Genomic DNA, 20,965 nt, shown 5'->3' with positions numbered 1-20,965 from the left:
CCATCACCTAAGCTCTCCAATCTGGTACAGATAATAAATATAAAAGACATCTCCGGATGGGAGCATTTCAAAAGCTCTGAGTGGGTTGGCAAGGTTATCAGTGGAGATGAAGGGTCTTGCAGGTGTGGAGGAGAGTGGACTGTTCCCCTGGCTGGGTGGTTGTTTTGGTAAGTACACTGCAATGATGATTACTGGATTTCCGACACTAGTTGTTGTTTTTCATTTCTGTGTTGCTTGTATCATACCTTGTTTGAAGAAGTTTGTTACAGATGTGTAAGGGGCCTCTGGTATGATGCCGTTGCTTGATGCTCCAGTTGGAGAGGCTGATACGAAAACAAGCTTCCGCAGGAGAGTGGGCTGACAGAGGAGGACCCTTGGTTTGCTGTAGATGATGTTGTTGAATGAATAAAAAGTGATGTTTGTCCTCCCTGATGTGAAGGTTTGAAGTTCCCGGGTGGCGACGAGCCCACCTGGTACAGGTTGTATAGAGGGATTGACCTGAGGGTTTAACATATACTCGTTTTTTGGTTTACTAATGAGTGGTTGGCCACTCCAGGTGTAGTTATTGGAGTGGTCTCCTTTTTGGTCCTTGCTCATTTACGACTCAACTTACATTGATGCTATTGGTGTCCCTAGGGGGTGCCAGATGAATATAAACTGGTGGACCAAGTGACAGCTGGGTTTGAATCTTCTGTCTGTTGGTGGTGTACAGTTAGTAAAAATGTGGACAGAATTAATTACATTCATTTTAATGTCCAGAAACTGGGCAATTGGACTCAACAAGGCTTCGAGGCGGTCCATGGACAATTGGCAGCTACGTCCCTGATGGCATTTCAAAATAGAATCGCGGTTGATATGTTATTGGCTGAACGGGGGGGGGTCTGTGCAATGTTTGGTGAACAGTGTTGTACTTTCATTCCCAATAACACAGCTACGGATGGGAGTCTGACTGTAGCATTGGAGGGACTTCGTACCCTTAATGGTAAGATGAAACAGCATTCTGGAGTGGACACTTCTATGTGGGACTCATGGATGGATGCTTTTGGTAAATATAAGACGCTGGTTTCCTCCATCCTAGTATCAATTTCCGTTTTTGCGGCCATTCTTGTACTTTGTGGATGCTGTTGCATTCCATGTGCGCGCACGCTTGCAAGCCGTGTTATAACTGCCGCCATAGACCCTAATCAGGAAAGGGCCCAAATGTTCCCATTGCTTGATGATGGGGAAGCTGGACCTGTCTATCTATTTGAGGACTAAGATACTTTTATGTCACGTCTCTTGTGAGACGTGAAGAGAGGGAATTAAAATTTGTCTTCTGACAAATTTTATCCCTTAGCTTTGTCTTTTTTATACTTTTATGTCACGTCTCTTGTGAGACGTGAAGAGAGGGAATTAAAAATTTGTCTTCTGACAAATTTTATCCTTTAGCTTTGTCTTTTTATATACTTTTATGTCACGTCTCTTGTGAGACGTGAAGAGAGGGATTTGTAAGAAATTGTAATAGAGACTGGAAACTAGTAATAACAACATTTCAACATAAGCCATATTTTATACAAAATATACATACTCCTCATTTCTCTTGGACATATGCTGGACTTATTAAGACACCAACTACAGACACACACAATTCCCCTCCCCCATGATAACCACAGACACACACAACACAAGGTTGGAGCTCAAGACAAAGAACTACCTCAGGAACCAATGGAACGTTGACACCAGGCCTGTTCAGGACTACCCAAGACCCAGATCGACCAATCGGAAGGCCAGACTTCCAGATCAACCTACTTTGCTTGTTGTCTATATAAAACTGTACAACTGCTTAAACTACGCTCTCTTCCGACGATTCTATACGAATCAGACAGAAGGAGCCGTGCGGCACGATTTGCCAGATATCCTCACACTGAATAAAACTGTCTTACTAAATACTGTTCCACCCTGTCCAGCCTATTGACTTGGTCTCATTTCTCTAGTAACGAATCATCAACACTGGCAACAATTTCATTACTTTTTTTGCCGACGTTTACTGACGTAAGGCTCTCCAGAGGGTAGTGAGGTCTGCACAACGCATCACTGGGGGCAAACTGCCTGCCCTCCAGGACACCTACACCACCCGATTTCACAGGAAGGCCATAAAGATCATCAAGAACAACAACCACCCGAGCCACTGCCTGTACTGACCCCGCTATCATCCAGAAGGCGAGGTCAGTACAGGTGCATCAAAGCAGGGACCGAGAGACTGAAAAACAGCTTCTATCTCAAGGCCATCAGACTGTTAAACAGCCATCACTAACACAGAGAGGCTGCTGCCTACATGACTCAACTCCAGCCACTTTAATAATGAAAAATTGAATGTGATAAATGTATCACTAGCCACTTTAAACAATGCCATTTTATATAATGTTTACATACCCTACATTACTCATCTCATATGTATATACTGTACTCTATACCATCTTGCCTATGCCTTTCGGCCATCGCTCATCCATATATTTATGTACATATGTTCCCAAAAGTGTAAATACAATTGTACAGAAAGACCATCTGTTCCAGGTGCTTTGCCTTTCTTCATAGATTTAAGAGCATTTCTAATCTAATATCTACTATTAAAAAACGAATCTTCCCATATGGACGTGAAGTCATCAGAAATCATTGGAGCATGAGCATGGACATGTTTCATAAAAAGCTCATATTCAATCCCATTCAAATTAGATTTATACACATTTTCATAGAAAGAATACACAAAGTTAGAGATTAATTCAGGGTCTTTACACAAGGTATTGTTATTATTTAAGGCAGAAAGAGAGACAGGCAACTGTGGTCATTATAGAAGACCGGAGTGACGCGTGCAGAGTCCACACCTGACAAACACAATCTATGCGGCTCCTCTCGCCCCTGCGGTTTCCCCAGGTGAACCCGGGATAATTTGCATGCGCCACTATATAAATATCAACCAAATTGTATTTCCCTCCCAGATTACCCACGGTCATCTCCCCCATAAAAACCTGTCTGTTTATCATAAAAATAGCATTTAGTTGGTAAGCGTTTCCCTCCTTTCTTTGGGTGTCGATGGTGCAAGTACAATAATTATTCGAAGAAATGTACCTCTCCAATCGATATCTACTATTAAAACCCTGCCCCGTACTGCCGAAAGACTTCCCACTATTTTTAAATCCCTATTCCCCTACAGAATACCAATCCCAGTAGAATGCACCCCGCCAACACCACCTTAACTCTCCCATCAAGAGCATCCTGACTGGTTACATCACAGCTTGGTATGGCAACTGCTCTGCATCCGATTGTAAGACCCTACAGAGGGTAGTGCATACCACAGGAGGTTGGTGGAACCTTGGCTGGAGCTGAATAATGTGTTTGATGCCATTCCATTCCATTAGCTCCATTCCAGACAATATTATGAGCCGTCCTCCCCTCAACAGCCTCCACTGGACTGCGTACGTCCCAGTACATCACTGGGGCCAAGCTTCCTGGCATCCAGGATCTCTATACCAGGCGGTGTCAGAGGAAGGCCCTAAAAATTGTCAAAGACTCCAGCCAAGTCATAGACTGTTCTCTCTGCTAGTGCACGGAAAGCAGTATCGGAGTGCCAAGTTTAGGTCCAAAAGGGTCCTTAACAGCTTCTATCCCCAAACCATACACCTGCTAAAAAGTGAATTAATCAAATGGCTACCCGGACTATTTGCATTGACCCCCGTTTTTACACTGCTGCTACTCACTGTTTATTTACTATGCATAGTCACTTTACACCTACCTACAGTTGAAGTCGGAAGTTTACATACACTTTAGCCAAATACATTAAAACTCAGTTTTTCACAATTTCTGACATTTAATCCCGGTAAGATTCCCTGTTTTAGGTCAGTTAGGATCACCACTTTATTTTAAGAATGTGAAATGTCAGAATAATAGAAGAGTGATTATTTATTTCAGTTTTTATTTCTTTCATCACATTCCCAGTGGGTCAGAAGTTTACATACACTCAATTAGTATTTGGTAACATTGCCTTTAAATTGTTTAACTTGGGTCAAACGTTTCGGGTATCCTTCCACAAGCTTCCCACAATAAGTTGGGTGAATTTTGTCCCATTCCTCCTGACAGAGCTTGTGTAACTGAGTCAGGTTTATAGGCCTCCTTGCTCGCACACACTTTTTCAGTTCTCACACATTTTCTATGGGATTGAGGTCAGGGCTTTGTGATGGCCACTCCAATACCTTGACTTTGTTGTCCTTAAGCCATTTTGCCACAACTTTGGAAGTATGCTTGGGGTCATTGTCCATTTGGAAGACCCATTTGCGACTAAGCTTTAACTTCCTGACTGATGTCTTCAGATGTTGCTTCAATATATCCACATAACTTTCCTGCCTCATGTTGCCATCTATTTTGTGAAGTGCACCAGTCCCTCCTGCAGAAAAACACCCCCAAATCATGATGCTGCCACCCCTGTGCTTCACGGTTGGGATGGTGATCTTCGGCTTGCAAGCTTCCCCTTTTTCCTCCAAACATAACAATGGTTGTTATGGCCAAACAGTTCTATTTTTGTTTCATCAGACCAGAGGACATTTCTACAAAAAGTACGATCTTTGTCCCCATGTGCAGTAACAAACCGTAGTCTGGCTTTTTTATGGCGGTTTTGGAGTAGTGACTTCTTCCTTGATGAGCGGCCTTTCAGGTTATGTCGTTTTACTGTGGATATAGCTCATTTTGTACCTGTTTCCTCCAGCATCTTCACAAGGTCCTTTGCTGTTGTTCTGGGATTGATTTGCACTTTTCGCACCAAAGTACGTTCATCTCTAGGAGACAGAACGCGTCTCCTTCCTGAGCGGTATGACAGCTGCGTGGTTCCATGTTGTTTATACTTGCGTACTATTGTTTGTACAGATGAACGTGGTACCTTCAGGCGTTTGGAAATTGCTCCCAAGGATGAACCAGACTTGTGTAGGTCTAGAATCTTTTGATTTTCCCATGATGTTTGAAGGTAGGCCTTGAAATACATCCACAGGTACACCTCCAATTGACTCAAATGATGTCAATTAGCCTATCAGAAGCTTCTAAAGCCATGACATAATTTCTGGAATTTTCCAATCTGTTTAAAGGCACAGTCAACTTAGTGTATGTACACTTCTGACCCACTGAAACTGTGAAACAGTGAATTATAAGTGAAATAATCTGTCTGTAAACAATTGTTGGAAAAATTACTTGTGTCATGCACAAAGTAGATGTCCTAACAGACTTGCCAAAACTAGAGTTTGTTAACAAGACATTTGTGGAGTGGTTGAAAAATGAGTTTTAATGACTCCAACCTAAGTGTATGTAAACTTCCGACTTCAACTGTACATATTACCTCGACTAACCTGTACCCCAGCACATTGTCTCAGTACTGGTACCCCTGTATATAGCTTCGTTGTTGTTATTGTTAGCTAGAGCCAGTGACACCGGTAGATAGTGTCCTTTGCTAACGCCGGGCGAACACCTGCCCTCACCATCGTTAATAGAACTACGGGAAATTAGAAATGCGCACACTCCACTGGCTTCCAGTTGAAGCTCGCATCCACTACAAGACCATGGTGCTTACCTGCAGAGCAGGAAGAGGAACTGTCCTCCCCACCTTCAGGCTATGCTCAAACCCTACATCCCAAGCTGAGCACTCTGTTCTGCCACCTCGGGTCTCTTGGCCCTGCCACCCCTACGGGAGGACACCTCCCGCTCAGCCCAGTCCAAGCTCTTCTCTGTCCTGGCACCCCAATGGTGGAACCAGCTTCCCCCTGAAGCTAGGACAGCAGAATCCCTGCCCATCTTTCGAAAACATCTGAAACCCTACCTCTTCAGTATCTTAAATAATCCTCCTCCTCACCTCGAACCCCCCCCCCCCCCCCCACTTAACCAGCACTTGCACTTTCTATGCCTGTGATATGTGGTTGTCCCACCTAGTTATCTTAAGATGAATGCACTAACTGTAAGTTGCTCTGGATAAGAGCATCTGCTAAATTACTCAAATGTAAATGTACTCAAGTAGTATTTTACTGGGTGACTTTCACTTTTACATTTTCTTTGAAGGTATCTTTACTTTTACTCAAGTATGACAATTGGGTACTTTTCCCACCATTGCTAAAAAGTGACACTACACATACTAAAGAGGTGTACGGTTAAGGAGAACTCAACATCCAAGGTCCTACTACCACTTCACTGCAAACCGGGCCTAGCCCAATGAAACGCAATTGTACAAACATGCAAATTCACTGCTCACAGGGTCATAATACACGGTTGATCACAGTAGGTTTTAGCCTGATTAATTAACACTCCATTTAGTATGATATGTTACATTTCATATGGTATGTATGAATTTGTGCATGTCCATCACCAATTTCATAGGATATGTTACGAATTGCAATTTGTATTATATGTTACCAATTTGCAAAACGTGCAAAATATGTTATGAATTTTAGCTAGGTGGCTAAGTGGCTAACGTTAGCTAGCTGGCAAATGTTAGCTAAGATCTGCCTTGTGTCAGTTTCTTAAGCAATTAGTTCATGATTTGGTGACTTCCTCCCTCAGCTGTCCCACGGCTTCACCACCGTATTCATCCTGTACTGTTTGTGATTTTAACATGCCTGCACTCACACCTGTCTGATGTCCACTGTCATTCACTGTAACATCACTGTAATATACAGTGAATGTCAGAGAAGGTCAGTGTATTGGATATCCCATATAGGGGCCACACTCAAGACAGCCTTTCCAGCTAAAGGAGAGCTCCCTGGTCCAGACCACAGCTGGATGTAAGTAGAAAGAGTCTCAACATGTGAGAAATGGTCGGCGTTATTATTACCCTGCACTATGACACTCAGTAATAAAGCCATACCACTATCACATCACTGAGAACACTAATCAAACACGTCAATTGATACAACAACCATAAAATGAAAATTCTAAAGGTGACTAGTTTCCATTGATGATGTAACCTGTCAGGCAGATTAAGTTAGTTGGATTCTAGTATTTTAATGTGAATTTTGCTATCTTCTCCTCTGTGTCGTCGTTAGTGTGCTTGTGCTTTCCCCTACACATCCCTGTGAGATTAATCAGCCTCCGTTCAGTGAGGGAGAGACAGAATCCCCCGGCCAGTCCACCAACTCCCCTCTCTGTGTTAACAAACCATAAATGTCACTGATACCAACAGCCAGAGTACACACATGGGCAGGTATCAAAGGGCAATTCTAGAATTGACTCCTGATTTAGTTCTGTTCTGTTTAGTTCCATTCCACAGGCCGGCAAGGGACCTGTGTTCCGCTTCCAGTGGTCTACACCAAGAACTGAAGGGCTGAAGAGAAAGAGACGATTTATTGTCCAGCACAGTGGAATATACTGGACACAGTGGCTCCTGAGACCAACAACAGCCCCGTCATCTCAGCCTCTTCTTCCCTTCTTCCTCCTGCTGTGTGTGTCAGTCTGTCTTGATCGTGAAGTCTTTTCCCCTCCTCTTTTCTATCTACCATCTCTTCTTCAGTCTGGGTCTACTTTCCACTGTCTCTGTCATACCCTACCTGCAGTATCACTGAGCTATCTGGTGACGGAGTAAAGACAGTATGTGTTGCACGGGGAAGTGTTCTCGTCTGGTGGGCCTGATCCTGTTGCCCTCGGCGTTCGCCTGCATCATCTCCAACATCCTCCTGTTCTTCCCCGACGGAAAGCAGCAGGACAGCAGTCATGTCTCCCTGCAGGTCTGGCTCATGGGTGGCCTCATCGGAGGGGGAATATTCGTGAGTATATTGACTGAGCATAGATGGACACCTTGTACTACTCATTCACCTGTACGCTCATGGAGTAAAAAAGGTTCTACAGAGGGTTCGTTCTACATGGGACCCAAAAGGGTTTGACCTGGAATCCAAAAGGGTTCTTCAATGGGTTCTCACATTGGGACAGCCGACGAACACGTTTGGAACCCTTTTTTCTGAGAGTGTACAAAGACGACAGGGCTATAGCTGTCGTCTTGGGACAGGTCTCCCTTGTAAAAGACATGGAAACACCTGTGTAATAATGTATACATCTTTGGCTGGATCAAGGCATTTCCAGAATGTTTATATTCAGTAATAGAAGTACAATTTTGGAAGGATTTGGTATGAATAAAGATGAAAGATTATGGCAGAAAAGGAGGAAGAGGTTCCCGTTTCTACTGTATTATCACCAATGGAGAGTAACTGATTAATGGTTGACTAATTACAGTGGGGAACCTATTGTACTTCCCCCACTCTATTTGTCCTCCACTCCCAGGATGCATTCATTGTGATATCAAAAGCATACCTCTCTCAAACACTACACTGAACAGAGCCACACTTGCACCAGTTCGGCAAAGGGAAGTACATGCCAGTAGTGGGAAACAGATAGATAGTCAGTTTCCATCATCACTTTTGATATGCCATGGCCAACAAATCTTTGGTCAGGATACTACCATGTTGCAGCTATCAGAATATCCACTTTGATAGCCTTGTCAGTGGAAACTATGCAATCTGTTTTATGTACCCTGTGATATAATAGTGATGATGTGATGATAAGGACGTTTCGGGGCCGATAACAGGGTGTGTCTTTATTAACAGTGTATTCATTATTACCTGGAGGAAATGTGAACAGCTCTAGTGGTTCAAGCCAACCCACTGCTGTTCTGTACAGTATGTTAGCACTCCCCCTTACTCCCAGTCCCATCCATCCCAGTCAGTTCTGCCCTTTGGAACGAGAGAAGGAAAATGGATACAGGATTGACAAATATTTGCGTAGAAGATAAGAGGACTCGCGTGCACTACATTCACAAACACAAATATGCACGCGCATTCACGACACGCACACGTGCACACACTCACACACATACTGGAACGTGAGCAAAGAGCTCAAGAACTACCCATACAATCAAGTGTTTTTTTTCACAGCAATATTTTCTCTGTGTTTTAGTGCATGTTGTGATAGTTGAAGTATGATGATGATATACAGCTTAGTAGAGTTCAAGTTATTCTGTCTGTCTGTGTTCTTTTCAGATGCTGTGCCCCAGCTGTTCGGCTATCAGGGCCGGGGGTAAGGGTTGCTGCGGAAATGGTTGCTGCGGAAACCGTTGCAGAGTGAGTAGGGTTTCCAATAGATAGCACAGCCACAAAGTCAAATTGGCTATATTGTCAAATTTCATGATTTTTTGGGATTGCTTTTTGGTCTTAATTTAAGGTTAGGGTTACGCATAAGGTTATCAGTGTGGAGCAGCTCGGAAGAAGAAAAAAAAGTGAAACTCAGGAAATTGATGTGAGTGAAGGAGAGGTAGAAAAGGAGGATATTAAGTATGTGTGTGTGTCTCCAACAGATGCTGAACTCTGTCTTCTCGGCTGCTTTTGGTTTGGTCGGAGCGATCTACTGCACCAGTGTCTCTTCAGCGGGACTGGCCATTGGACCTAAATGTCAGGTTGCTAGTGGAAAATGGGAATACCCCTTTGAGGACCTACCAGGGTGAGTCTCTTTCTTTCGCTCTCTCCCTCCCTCCATCCCTCTCTTAAAGTGGGTATTAACTGCAATATTGACAACAGCCAGTTGATAGCAGAATAGACTAGTGGGTAAGTAGCAGACACCTCAACCCTCAACCCAGATCAAAATCAAATCAAATTGTATTGGTCACATACACATGTTTAGCAGATGTTATTGTGGGTGTAGTGACAGCAGTGACGGTTCTAGCCTGTATGGCTCCCTTGGCGAACCCCCCTTTAGCATTTCGTAGTGTGACTGATTTTACTAATTGCATTAGTACTGTACAAAGTTAGAGGTGCGCTATTTGATAGATTCCCCCACTCCCTCTACCTCGGGCTTCCAGTGGGGAGACCTGAAGTCAACCTACCCCTACCCCCCTCCCCATCTCGTACTTCTGAGTGGAAGACGTTCCCAGGCAGTAGCCTGCCTAGCTCACAAACTAGAATCAGGGCGCCCACTCCGACAAGGTTAATTGACCCACAGTTTTGGTGTCGCCTATACCTAAATCCGCCACTGAGTGACAGAGCATTTACCCCAAGACCAATGCAGTGAGATCATTGTAAAGCTTTTGGACATGTTTCAAGTGTTTGCAGAAGGGAGGAGCCGAGATGTCCAAGTTGTGGGAAAGATCATATTATGTGCTATAAAAGTGATGAAAATGTGGCATGTTGCAATTGTGGTGGGAACCATGAAGCCACGTCTTTCGAATGCCCCACATTGGATTTTCTTTTCACCTTGTTTTGGTTTCAACCCGTCCAGTTGGTGGCGGCAATACATCTTTTTGGGATGTAGCCGTCATAAAACCCACAGAAGAAGAAGAACTTCCTGTTTGAGTTTCTGCCTATAGCTAGGGAGGATCAAAATGGAATCGTGGTCAGATTTGCAGAGGGAGTGTAACGGCTTTCCTCCTCCTCTTCATCCGAAGAGGAGGAGCAGGGATTGAACCAAAATGCAGCGTTGTGTGATGACATATTATTTATTAAACAAAACAGAAAACACGACGAACACGAAACACTTGAGAATTTACAAAATAACAAACGCAGTCAACAGACCTGGACACGAACTTACATATAACGTGAAGAACGCAATAACAGGAAAACTGACTACATAAAACGAACGAACAAACAAAACCGAAAACAGTCCCGTGTGGCATAACATACACTTACACAGACACAGGAGACAACCACCCACAACAAACAGTGTGAAAACACCTACCTTAATATGACTCTGAATCAGAGGAAATGAAAACCACCTGCCTCTAATTGAGAGCCATATCAGGTCACCCTTTAAACCAACATAGAAACAGAAAACATAGACTGCCCACCCAAACTCACGTCCTGACCAACTAACACATACAAAAACTAACAGAAAACAGGTCAGGAACGTGACAGGGAGAGAGGAAAAATCTGAGTAGCAGTGGTCTAATGTTTTCGTAGAGCGAATGCTACAGTCAAGGTCTTGGTAGAACTTCGGTAGCGTTTTCCTCAAATTTGCTTTGTTAAAATCCCCAGCTACAATAAATGCAGCCTCAGGATATGTGGTTTCCAGTTTGCATACAGTCCAGTGAAGTTCTTTGAGGGCCGTCGTGGTATTGGCTTGAGGGGGAGTATACACAGCTGTGACTATAACCTAAGAGAATTCTCTTGGGAGGTAATACGGTCGGCATTTGATTGTGAGGTATTCTAGGTCGGGTGAACAAAAGGACATGAGTTCCTGTATGTTATCACAATCACACCATGAGTAGTTAATCATGAAACATACACATCCACCTTGCTTATTCCCGGAGAGTTCTTTATTCGTGTCTGCGCAATGTACTGAGAACCCAGCTGGCTGCATGGACAAAGACAGTATATCCCAGGAAAGCCATGTTTCCGTGAAACAGAGTATGATACAATCCCTGATGTCTCTCAGGAAGGAGATTCTCGCCCTGAGCTTTTCTACTTTATTATCCAGAGACTGAACATTAGTGAGTAATATACTCGGAAGCGGGGGATGATGTGCGCGCCTCCTGAGTCGGACTAGAAGTCCACTCCGAATACTTCTTCTCCGCAGGCATGTTTTGGATCAGCCTCTGGAATCAGTTCAATTGCCCTGGAGGGTACGAACAAAGGATCCATATCAGGAAAGTCATATTCCCGGTCGTAATGCTGGTGAGTTACCGCCGCTTTGATATCCAAAAGTTATTTCTGGCAATATTTAAAAACACAACATTTGCTGGGCTAATAATGTAAGAAATAACACACAAAAAAAACAAAATACTGCAAAGTTGCTTAGGAGCTAGAAGCAGAGCTGCCCTATCTGTCGGCGCCATCTTGCCCTCACCCAGCGTGATGGAGAAGAGGACCAGGTGCCACAGGGCCACATTGACAGGGGTCACACACAGGTCTCACAGGGAGTGGTCAAACAGAGTCAGTCGGGGAGCACTAGGGCTCTGAATGTTTCTTGACCACCTCAACTAAACCAGGCCCAGGCCCGTCGTTTGTCCTGGTCAGGTCACATAGTTAATAACATATCAAACAGCTAAATGGCATCATGACAGAGTTGCAACACGTTTATGGTAGAAATAATAAACAGAAGGATGTTGGCGTTTCTGTGGTGTACATGCACGGTCAGTCAGAGTCAAAGATAATGCTGTGGTTGAAGGGAATCACGTTTGACAGCTGATTACTGAATACATGATAATGACAGATGTCTGCATTGTTTTAATTAACCTGTCCTCCCTTTTGCTACTTACTGAATAATATCTCTCTTCTCTGGCCATCTTTTCAACTTCTCCTCTCTTCACTGAACCTGCCTCTTAATCTTTACTTTCCCTCAATACTTTACTTTCTCCCCTCTGTTCATAATGTATCTATGTAAAACACATTGGACTACATCATTGCTCTAACCTTCCTTTGCATTTCCTCTCTACTCTCCCTCTCTTCCCTCTTATCCCTAAACCACTCTCATCCATCCCTGTCCCTTTTCACCCCTTCCTTCCTCCCTCCCCCCATCCCCCTCTCCCCCTTCCCCCTCCTCTATAGTGGGAACAGCAGTTACCTGTTTGACCACTCCCTGTGGGACCTGTGTGTGATCCCTGCCAATGCGGCCCTGTGGCACCTGGTCCTCTTCTCCATCACGCTGGGCCTGGGGGGCCTGCAACTCATCCTCTGTGGCATCCAGGTCAGAGAATTGAATAGAACACATAGGCTATGTCCCAAATGGTACCCTATTCCCTATATACTAGTGCACTACTTTTGACCAGAACTCTATGGGCCCTGGTCACAAGTAGTGCACTATAAAGGGAATAAGGTGCATTTTGGGGCATAGACATACTGTCATAATGATGCATGTAATTTTTGCTCCTTTGCACCCCAGCATCTCTACTCGTACACTCACCTTCTGCACATCTATCACTCCAGTGTTTAACTGTTATATTTAATTATTTTGCCACTATGGCCTATTTATTGCCTTACCTCCGGTGTTCTACCTCATTTGCACACACTGTATATAGACTTTTTTTCGACTGTATTATTGACTGTATGTTTGTTTATTCCATGTGTAACTCTGTGTTGTTGTTTGTGCATCACTGCTTTGCTTTATCTTGGCCAGGTCGCAGTTGTAAATGAGAACTTGTTCTCAACTAGCCTACCTGGTTAAATAAAGGTGAAATAAATAAAATAAAATAAAAAATGTAATGTATCACTGTGGCGTGGTCAACTCCAGGTGGTCAACGGCTGCATTGGCTGCTTCTGTGGGGACTGCCGTGATGACAAGGAGGTAATTCAACAAATTCATCTGATTATCAATTGATTTGAAATGATTGTTGATTCATTAGAAGTAATTATATTATATGGCTGACCCAGTGTTTCTGCAGAAGTAATAATGCTGCTGTAACATTTGACAGTTAAGTAGAGGAGTGTTGAGTTTTTGTTCTGAAGTAAAATAATGCCATTTATAAGAAATGTAACATTTACAGTATAGCACAACATGTCTGAATAGTTGGGTAAGGGTCATGTGAAAACATTACACAGAAACCACTCTAACAAGCATACATGAAAGGTTACTATTACCTGAGTAGCATCTGATGACCCAACATAGGTAGCCTAGTGGTTAGAGCGTTGGGCCAGTAAATGAAAGGTTGCTAGATCAAATCCCAGAGCTGACAAGGTAAAAATCTATCATTCTGCCTCTGAACAAGGCAGTTAACCCACTGTTCCTAGGCTTTCATTGTAAATAAGAATGTGTTCTTAACTGACTTGCCTAGTTAAATAAAGATAAAAAATAAGCCTAATTTGATTGAAATCCAGGCTAAAATGAATAAATCAATGGGTGGTTCAAGATTAAGCTGAGATGTAGTTGCTGAGTGAACATACAGTAAGAGTAGGCCCTGTACGTGATCGTGTTGTGTACCTTTATTCACTCACCTCCCTCTCCCTTGCATCCCAAATGGCTCCCTATTCCTTATATAGTGCACTATTTTTGACCAGAGTCTATGGCGCCCTAGGGAATAGGATGCCATTTCGGACACTTGCATATATATTCATATCCGTTGACTCGTGTTGAATCACTGTGTCAAATCAGTGATGTATAAAATATCAAACATTAACGATGATAACAAGATCTGAATGACTCTTCTTCCAGAAACCATAAAACCCTGAATCTGAGGTTGCCTTTTTAAGAAGGGATTATGAACACATGCATAATTGTTTCTGTTTTATTTTTGCAGGATGATGGTGGATTGTGAGATGGAGAGAGAGAAGAAGTAGAGAGGACTGCCCTGCAATGCCACAGCCTATGTTCATGACAACTAGTGCTGAGCGATTAGTGCTTTTTCAGGTCGGTTCAGTTTCGGTTCGATTATAAAAAATGATCACGTTTTTTGATTTTGCGTTCGATTATACAATACACTATACGTTATGTGTGTTGAACAACACAGAATCAAACAATGAATAGAAGTCCCATGATGGTAGTGACTGTCCATTACTGCTTATCACTTATTAACTATAATTTATTCACTTTAATAAAATATTTCAGTTGTTGTGTATATTACATTTGTTTTATTGATGACTTTATTATTTCATTCCAAGTCATCGTCTCTGTAGAGCTGCTGCCTGTGCTGTCTGACAAAATCACTATTTGAGTAGTTCTTCAAAGTAAAGAAGGCATACTTTTATGACTGCTGAATACCAACTATCATACTTAGATCATGTATTTTCAGGCTCGCGAAGCAACTGCTTTCTATCCCTCTCGATAGCACGCACGTTCTCTTCTTTGTCTCCCAGTCTTCGTGTCTTGCTCCGCACAGACCGGACAAGTTTAAGCAGGCACGCAATGGATTATGGTCATTGTAATTAATTAAGACGTTTTCTGCGCTAAACTATGTAGAATATTGGCCTGTTGAAAACTACAACTCCCTACTACATCGCACAGTTCAGGCTTGATCTGATTTATCTCTACAGAAACTGCACATTGAGCTCACAGAAAAAACGCGAACTAAATGGAATTCAAATCATTTAACCGACGTCGTACTACTGATGACATACCAGCACCAGGACTGCCAATCACTTACTACACAACTTACTACACAACTACACAACTTTTTTATTTTTTACTTCCTATCTGCCAGAAGCTTTCCCTTTTGTGTTTGAAGCATATTGTCTACTTTTGATATGTTCAAATCAATCCAATGTGCCATATCAATCATAGTCATTGTAGTTCTTTAATCTCAAAACTGCCATGCCATAGTTGTAACTCTTGCTTCTGTTTCATGTGTTGCCCATGGAAACATCATACAGTAGTCAGTTTCTCAAGTTATTTTCCATTCTTTATTTAATTTCTTTTATTAAGCAACAATTTCTTTCACATGATATTTTGTATATTTTTTGTATAATCACATAAGTCAAAACAATACAAATAAGCAATAAAACTTTTGGGAAATTAGACATGTTTTTCTGTTATTGATCAAGTAGTCATTGGTCAAGTAGCCTATGAAGTCTTAATGATCTGGGTTCTGGTAATTCAATACTGGCCAACAGTTAATGAAGAAGGCAGACAACTGAGAAGTTCACATGTATCAAAGCCCTAACCCAACTTAACCCAGAGTTACATAATGGAAAGCAATGAAGAATCCCTTGATTAAGCACAAAAACTGTACATCCGGTAAACTCAATAGGAATGATTCACTTTAATAACTGTGATACGTAAGCAGAATCACTGGTCTGTTAAACCTGTAAATAACTGACATCAAGTTTTTGCAAGGCTGTCAGAAGCATAGGGAGAGGAAGAGACTGATAGATAGAGAGGAGGGATAAAGAGAGGAGATAGCTTTCATTAGTTGTGTTAGACACAGGCAGCCAGCTCAGAACTAACAGAAGTGTGCATCAGGGGCAGGTGAGAGGTCACAGTGAGCCCTGTGGTGACCGTAAGACATACAGATGGAAAACCTGATGTCTGGGGCTGGAGTGGACTGGAGTGAGTTGCTGCTTTCGTGTAGTAGTAGAACAAGATCAGTTTAAGCTCATAATCTTTTGTTGCCACCGAGCAGCTTTGTGGTAATTGTTACCTAACTTTCCAGATAAACACCCTTACTAGCACTAGAAGGGGATAAATATAGATTCTTTCCTCAAGAGGAAAACAAGCTGAAAACAAGCTGAAAGAGAGCGAGAAAAACAGAGAGGCTGTTGTATGACGGAGGAATACTGCACATAAGAAAAGTCCATTGGGATACCTAGTCAGTTGTACAACTGAAATGTGTCTTCCGCATTTAATCCAACCCCTCTGAATCAGAGAGGTGCGGGGGACTGCCATAATCGACATCCACGTCTTCGGCGACCGGGGAACAGTGGGTTAACTGCCTTGCTCAGGGGCAGAAGGACAGATCTTTACCTTGTCAGCTCAGGGATTCGATCCAGCAACCTTTCGGTTACTGGCCCAACGCTCTAAACACTAGGCTACCTGCCAGGCTCCTATGTCAGGTAGCTCTGTTATAAAATAAGACTAGGCAGGACAACGTGTGTGGGGGGGAGAGAATGAAGGGAAATGGAAAAACAGAGAAAGAGTTTACAGAGACAAAAAGGGAAAGAGAGATGGAAAGGGGCATTCTTTGACTGCCACTTCTCATGTGACTTACACACAAACAGAATGAGGCTGAATAAGAGAAAGCCAAGAAAGCTAAAAGAGGACACGAGCTGAAGATGAGAGGGCGAGAGAGGAAGATAGAGAGGAAATGGACAAACAATTAGAAGGCATTGGCCAGTTTGGTAAGTCGATTATGAAGCCAAGACTTCTTGTGATTTATACGCATGCAAGGAGCCCTTATTTACCCATTATTTGGCACTCAACCCCTTATGACCCGAAAACATCTGCCCTACTCCCCTTCTCAATCCCCCCACAGGGCCCTGACCCCGTCTGGCACAAAGAGGCAGACAGAGACATATCAGAACCAATTATTTCAACCAAAAAGGGTTATTCGGCTGTCCCCATAGGAGAACCCTTTGAAGAACCCCTTTTGATTCAAGGAATAACCTTTTTGGGTTCCATGTAGAACCCTCTCCACAGAAGGTTCTACATGGAACCCAAAATAGTTATACCTGGATCGAAAAGAGTTCACCTAGAACCAAAAAGGGTTCTCCTATGGGGACAACTGCAGAACCCTTTTGGAACCTTCTTCTCTAAGAGTGCACTCCCTCTAGACTCTGATTCCCCATCTGGACTGAGGAGACAGAATGGAACAGAGCAAAACAGAACACAACTGGTTTCAACTGGTCACAACAGCTTATACACAACTCAAAAGTTTTACAACACCTACTCATTCAAGGGTTTTTCTTTATTTTTACTATTTTCTACATCGTAGAATAATAGTGAAGACATCAAAACTATGAAATAACACAAGGAATCATGTAGTAACCAATAAAGTGTTAAACAAATGAAAATATATTTTATATTTGAGATTCCTCAAATAGCCACCCTTGCCTTGATGACAGCTTTGCACACTCTTGGCATTCTCTCAACCAGCTTTACCTGGAATGCTTTTCCAACAGTCTTGAAGGAGTTCCCACATGTGCTAAGCACTTGCTGGCTGCTTTTCCTTCACTCTGCGGTCTGACCCATCCCAAACCATCTCAATTTGGACGAGGTCGGGGGATTGTGGAGGCCAGGTCATCTGATGCAGCACTCCATCACTCTCCTTCTTGGTCAAATAGCCCTTACACAACCTGAAGGTGTGTTGGGTCATTGTCCTGTTGAAAAACAAATGATAGTCCCACTAAGCCTAAACCAGATGGGATGACGTATTGCTGCAGAATGCTGTGGTAGCCATGCTGGTTAAGTGGACCTTGAATTCTAAATAAATCACAGACAGTGTCACCAGCAAAGCACCCCACACCATAACACCTCCTCCTCCATGCTTTACGGTGGGAAATACACATGCAGAGATCATCCGTTCACCCACACCGTGTAACACAAAGACACGGCGGTTGGAACCAAAGATCTCAAATTTGGACTCCAGACCAAAGGACAGATTTCCACCGGTCTAATGTCCATTGCTCGTGTTTCTTGGCCCAAGTAAGTCTCTTCTTCTTATTGGTGTCCTTCAGTAGTGGTTTCTTTGCAGCAATTCTACCATGAAGTCCTGATTCACGCAGTCTCCTCTGAACAGTTGATGTTGAGATGTGTCTGTTATTTGAACTCCGTGAAGCATTTATTTGGGCTGCAATTTCTGAGGTCTTCCATTCCTGTGGCGGTCCTCATGAGAGCCAGTTTCATCATAGCGCTTGATGGTTTTTGCGACTGCACTTGAAACTTTCAAAGTTCTTGAAATTTTCCGTACTGACTGTCCTTCATGTCTTAAAGTAATGATGGACTATCGTTTCTCTTTGCTTATTTGAGCTGTTCTTGCTACAATATGGACTTGGTCTTTTACAAATAGGGCTATCTTCTGTATACCAACCCTACCATGTCACAACACAACTGATTGGCTCAAACACATTAAGAAGGAAAGAAATTCCACAAAATAACTTTTAAGAAGGCACACCTGTTAATTGAAATGCATTCCAAGTGACTACCTCATGAAGCTGGTTGAGAGAATGCCAAGAGTGTGCAAAGCTGTCATCAAGGAAAAGGGTGACTATTTGAAGAATCTCAAATATAAAATATATTTGATTTGTTTAACACTTTTTTGGTTACTATATGATTCCATATGTGTTATTTCATAGTTTTGATGTCTTCACTATTATTCTACAATGTAGAAAATAGTAAAAATAAAGAAAAACCCTTGAATGAGTAGGTGTTCTAAAACTTTTGACCGGTAGTGTACATAAATCCTACATAAATCATAGAGTGCATTCGGAAAGTATTCAGACATCTTCCCTTTTTCCACATTTTGTTAAGTTACAGCCTTATTCTAAAATGGATTAAATAAAACATTTTTCTCATCAATCTACACACAATACCCCATAATGACAAAGCAAAAACAGTTTTTTAGATTTTTTCCACATTTATTAAAATTAAAAAACAGAAATAACGTATTTACATAATTATTCAAACCATTTGCGATGAGACTCGAAATTGAGCTCAGGTGCATCCTGTTTCCATTGATCATCCTTGAGATGTTTCTACAACTTGATTGGAGTCCACCTGTGGTAAATTCAATTGGTTGGACATGATTTGGAAAGGCACAAACCTGTCTATATAAGGTCCCACAGTTGACAGTGCATCTCAGAGCAAAAACCAAACCATGAGGTCGAAGGAATTGTCCGTAGAGCTCCGGGACAGGATTGTGTTGAGGCACGGCACTGAGGAAGGGTACCAAAACATTTCTGTAGCATTGAAGGTCCCCAAGAAGAAAATGGAAGAAGTTTGGAACCACCAAGAACCCAATGGTCACTCTGACAGAGCTCCAGAGTTCCTCTGTGGAGATGGGAGAACCTTCCAGAACACAACCATCTCTGCACTCTACCAATCAGGCCTTTAGGGTAGAGTGGCCAGACGAAAGCGACTTCTCAGTAAGGCACATGATAACCCGCTTGGAGTTTGCCAAAAGGCACCTGAAGACTCTCAGACCATGAGAAACAAGATTATCTGGTCTGATGAAACCAAGATTGAACTCTTTGGCCTGAATGCCAAGCGTCACGTCTGGAGGAAACCTAGCACCATCCCTACTTTGAAGCATGGTGGTGGCAACATCATGCTGTGGGGATGTTTTTCAGCAGGAGGGGCTGGGAGACTAGTCAGGATCGAGGAAAGATGAATGGAGCAAAGTAAAGAGAGATCCTTGATGAAAACCTGCTTTAGAGTGCTCTGGACCTCAGAATGGGGCAAAGGTTCACCTTCCAACATGACAATGACCCTGAGCCCACAGCCAAGACAACGCAGGAGTGGCTTTGGGACAAGTCTCTGAATGTGCTTGAGTGGCCCTGCTAAAGCTTGGACTTAAACCCAATCGAACATCTCTGGAGAGACCTGAAAATAGCTGTGCAGCAATGCTCCCCATCCAACCTGACAGAGCTTGAGAGGATCTGTAGAGAAGAATGGGAGTAACTCTCCAAATACAGGTGTGCCAAGCGTGTAGCGTCATACCCAAGATGACTCGATGCTGTAATTACTGCCAAAGGTGCTTCAACTATGTACTGAGTAAAGGGTCTGAATACTTATCTAAATGTGATATTTCTGTTTTTTGTTTTAAATAAATAAACAGTTTTTTCTTTGTCATTATGGGGTATTGTGTGTATATGGATGAGGGAAAAAAATATTGAATCCATTTTAGAATAAGGCTGTAACGTAACATAATGTGGAAAAAGTCAAGGGGTCTGAATACTTTCCAAATGCACTGTGTATAGGCTATTCTTGTTCAGAATAACAGCAAATGACAGAATGTTATTCTGCTATTCTTTCAACTGTCTTCCTTTCCCTCGTTTCCTTTTTCCTTGTCTTCTTTCCTTCCCCAGGGATACTATGATGCCAGCAGTCAGCAGATCAGCCACCAAAGAGCTGGTTTGAAACAACAGACCTGGTGCCCAGACCACGTCTGCTGTGGGCTGCTGTACCCAGACACACTAACTCTGACTAAGCATTGACCACCTCTATAATTACATCCATATGATTACACAAACCAGTCCTGACCCATGCCAACCATAGGGTGCCAACCCACAGAGTAGACAAACAGACGGAGGAGAACATAGACACAATGGAGCGGGACGGGACAGCACAGGACAGACCAGGACAGAACAGGACAGGAAAGAGCAGGGCAGGACTGTGCTAACAGGTATTATAGTGTATTGTTTTGTGTATTTGTATGCCGACTTCACAAAAGGAATTTTCATTTAATGGACAATAAAGTATATCGTATCGTGCAGAGTATGTATTCTAGATGATTCAAATATGACACTTTGGCCAAAGACAACATTCACAGTATGACCATTGTACAGTACACATCTACTCTCTCTAATATGAAAATGTTCCATTACTTATGTATCTGGGTAGA

General features: G+C 42.7%; 1 protein-coding gene across 1 annotated transcript; it reads left to right on the top strand.

Moving 5' to 3' along the window:
• Positions 1-7,221: 7,221 nt before the first annotated feature.
• tm4sf5 (transmembrane 4 L six family member 5) lies at positions 7,222-14,535 on the top strand. The gene is made up of 6 exons (XM_038975692.1): positions 7,222-7,766; positions 9,033-9,113; positions 9,347-9,489; positions 12,528-12,666; positions 13,210-13,263; positions 14,213-14,535. The coding sequence occupies exons 1-6, from the start codon at positions 7,593-7,595 to the stop codon at positions 14,228-14,230; spliced, it is 609 nt and encodes a 202-aa protein (XP_038831620.1). The 5' UTR covers positions 7,222-7,592; the 3' UTR covers positions 14,231-14,535.
• The last annotated feature ends 6,430 nt before the right edge of the window (positions 14,536-20,965 follow it).

Source organism: Salvelinus namaycush, chromosome 36 (assembly GCF_016432855.1).
Source record: "Salvelinus namaycush isolate Seneca chromosome 36, SaNama_1.0, whole genome shotgun sequence".
Classification (NCBI taxonomy): domain Eukaryota; kingdom Metazoa; phylum Chordata; class Actinopteri; order Salmoniformes; family Salmonidae; genus Salvelinus; species Salvelinus namaycush.
The sequence above is the reverse complement of the archived record's forward strand: the minus strand, read 5'-3'. Positions and strand labels throughout refer to the sequence as shown.

Excerpts from the sequence above, each read along its gene's own strand:
- tm4sf5 (XM_038975692.1), top strand. The coding sequence starts at position 7,593 with ATGTGTTGCACGGGGAAGTGTTCTCGTCTGGTGGGCCTGATCCTGTTG. Across the intron at positions 9,114-9,346 it reads GCTGCGGAAACCGTTGCAGA|ATGCTGAACTCTGTCTTCTC; the intron begins GTGAGTAGGGTT and ends TGTCTCCAACAG. Across the intron at positions 12,667-13,209 it reads TCATCCTCTGTGGCATCCAG|GTGGTCAACGGCTGCATTGG; the intron begins GTCAGAGAATTG and ends GGTCAACTCCAG.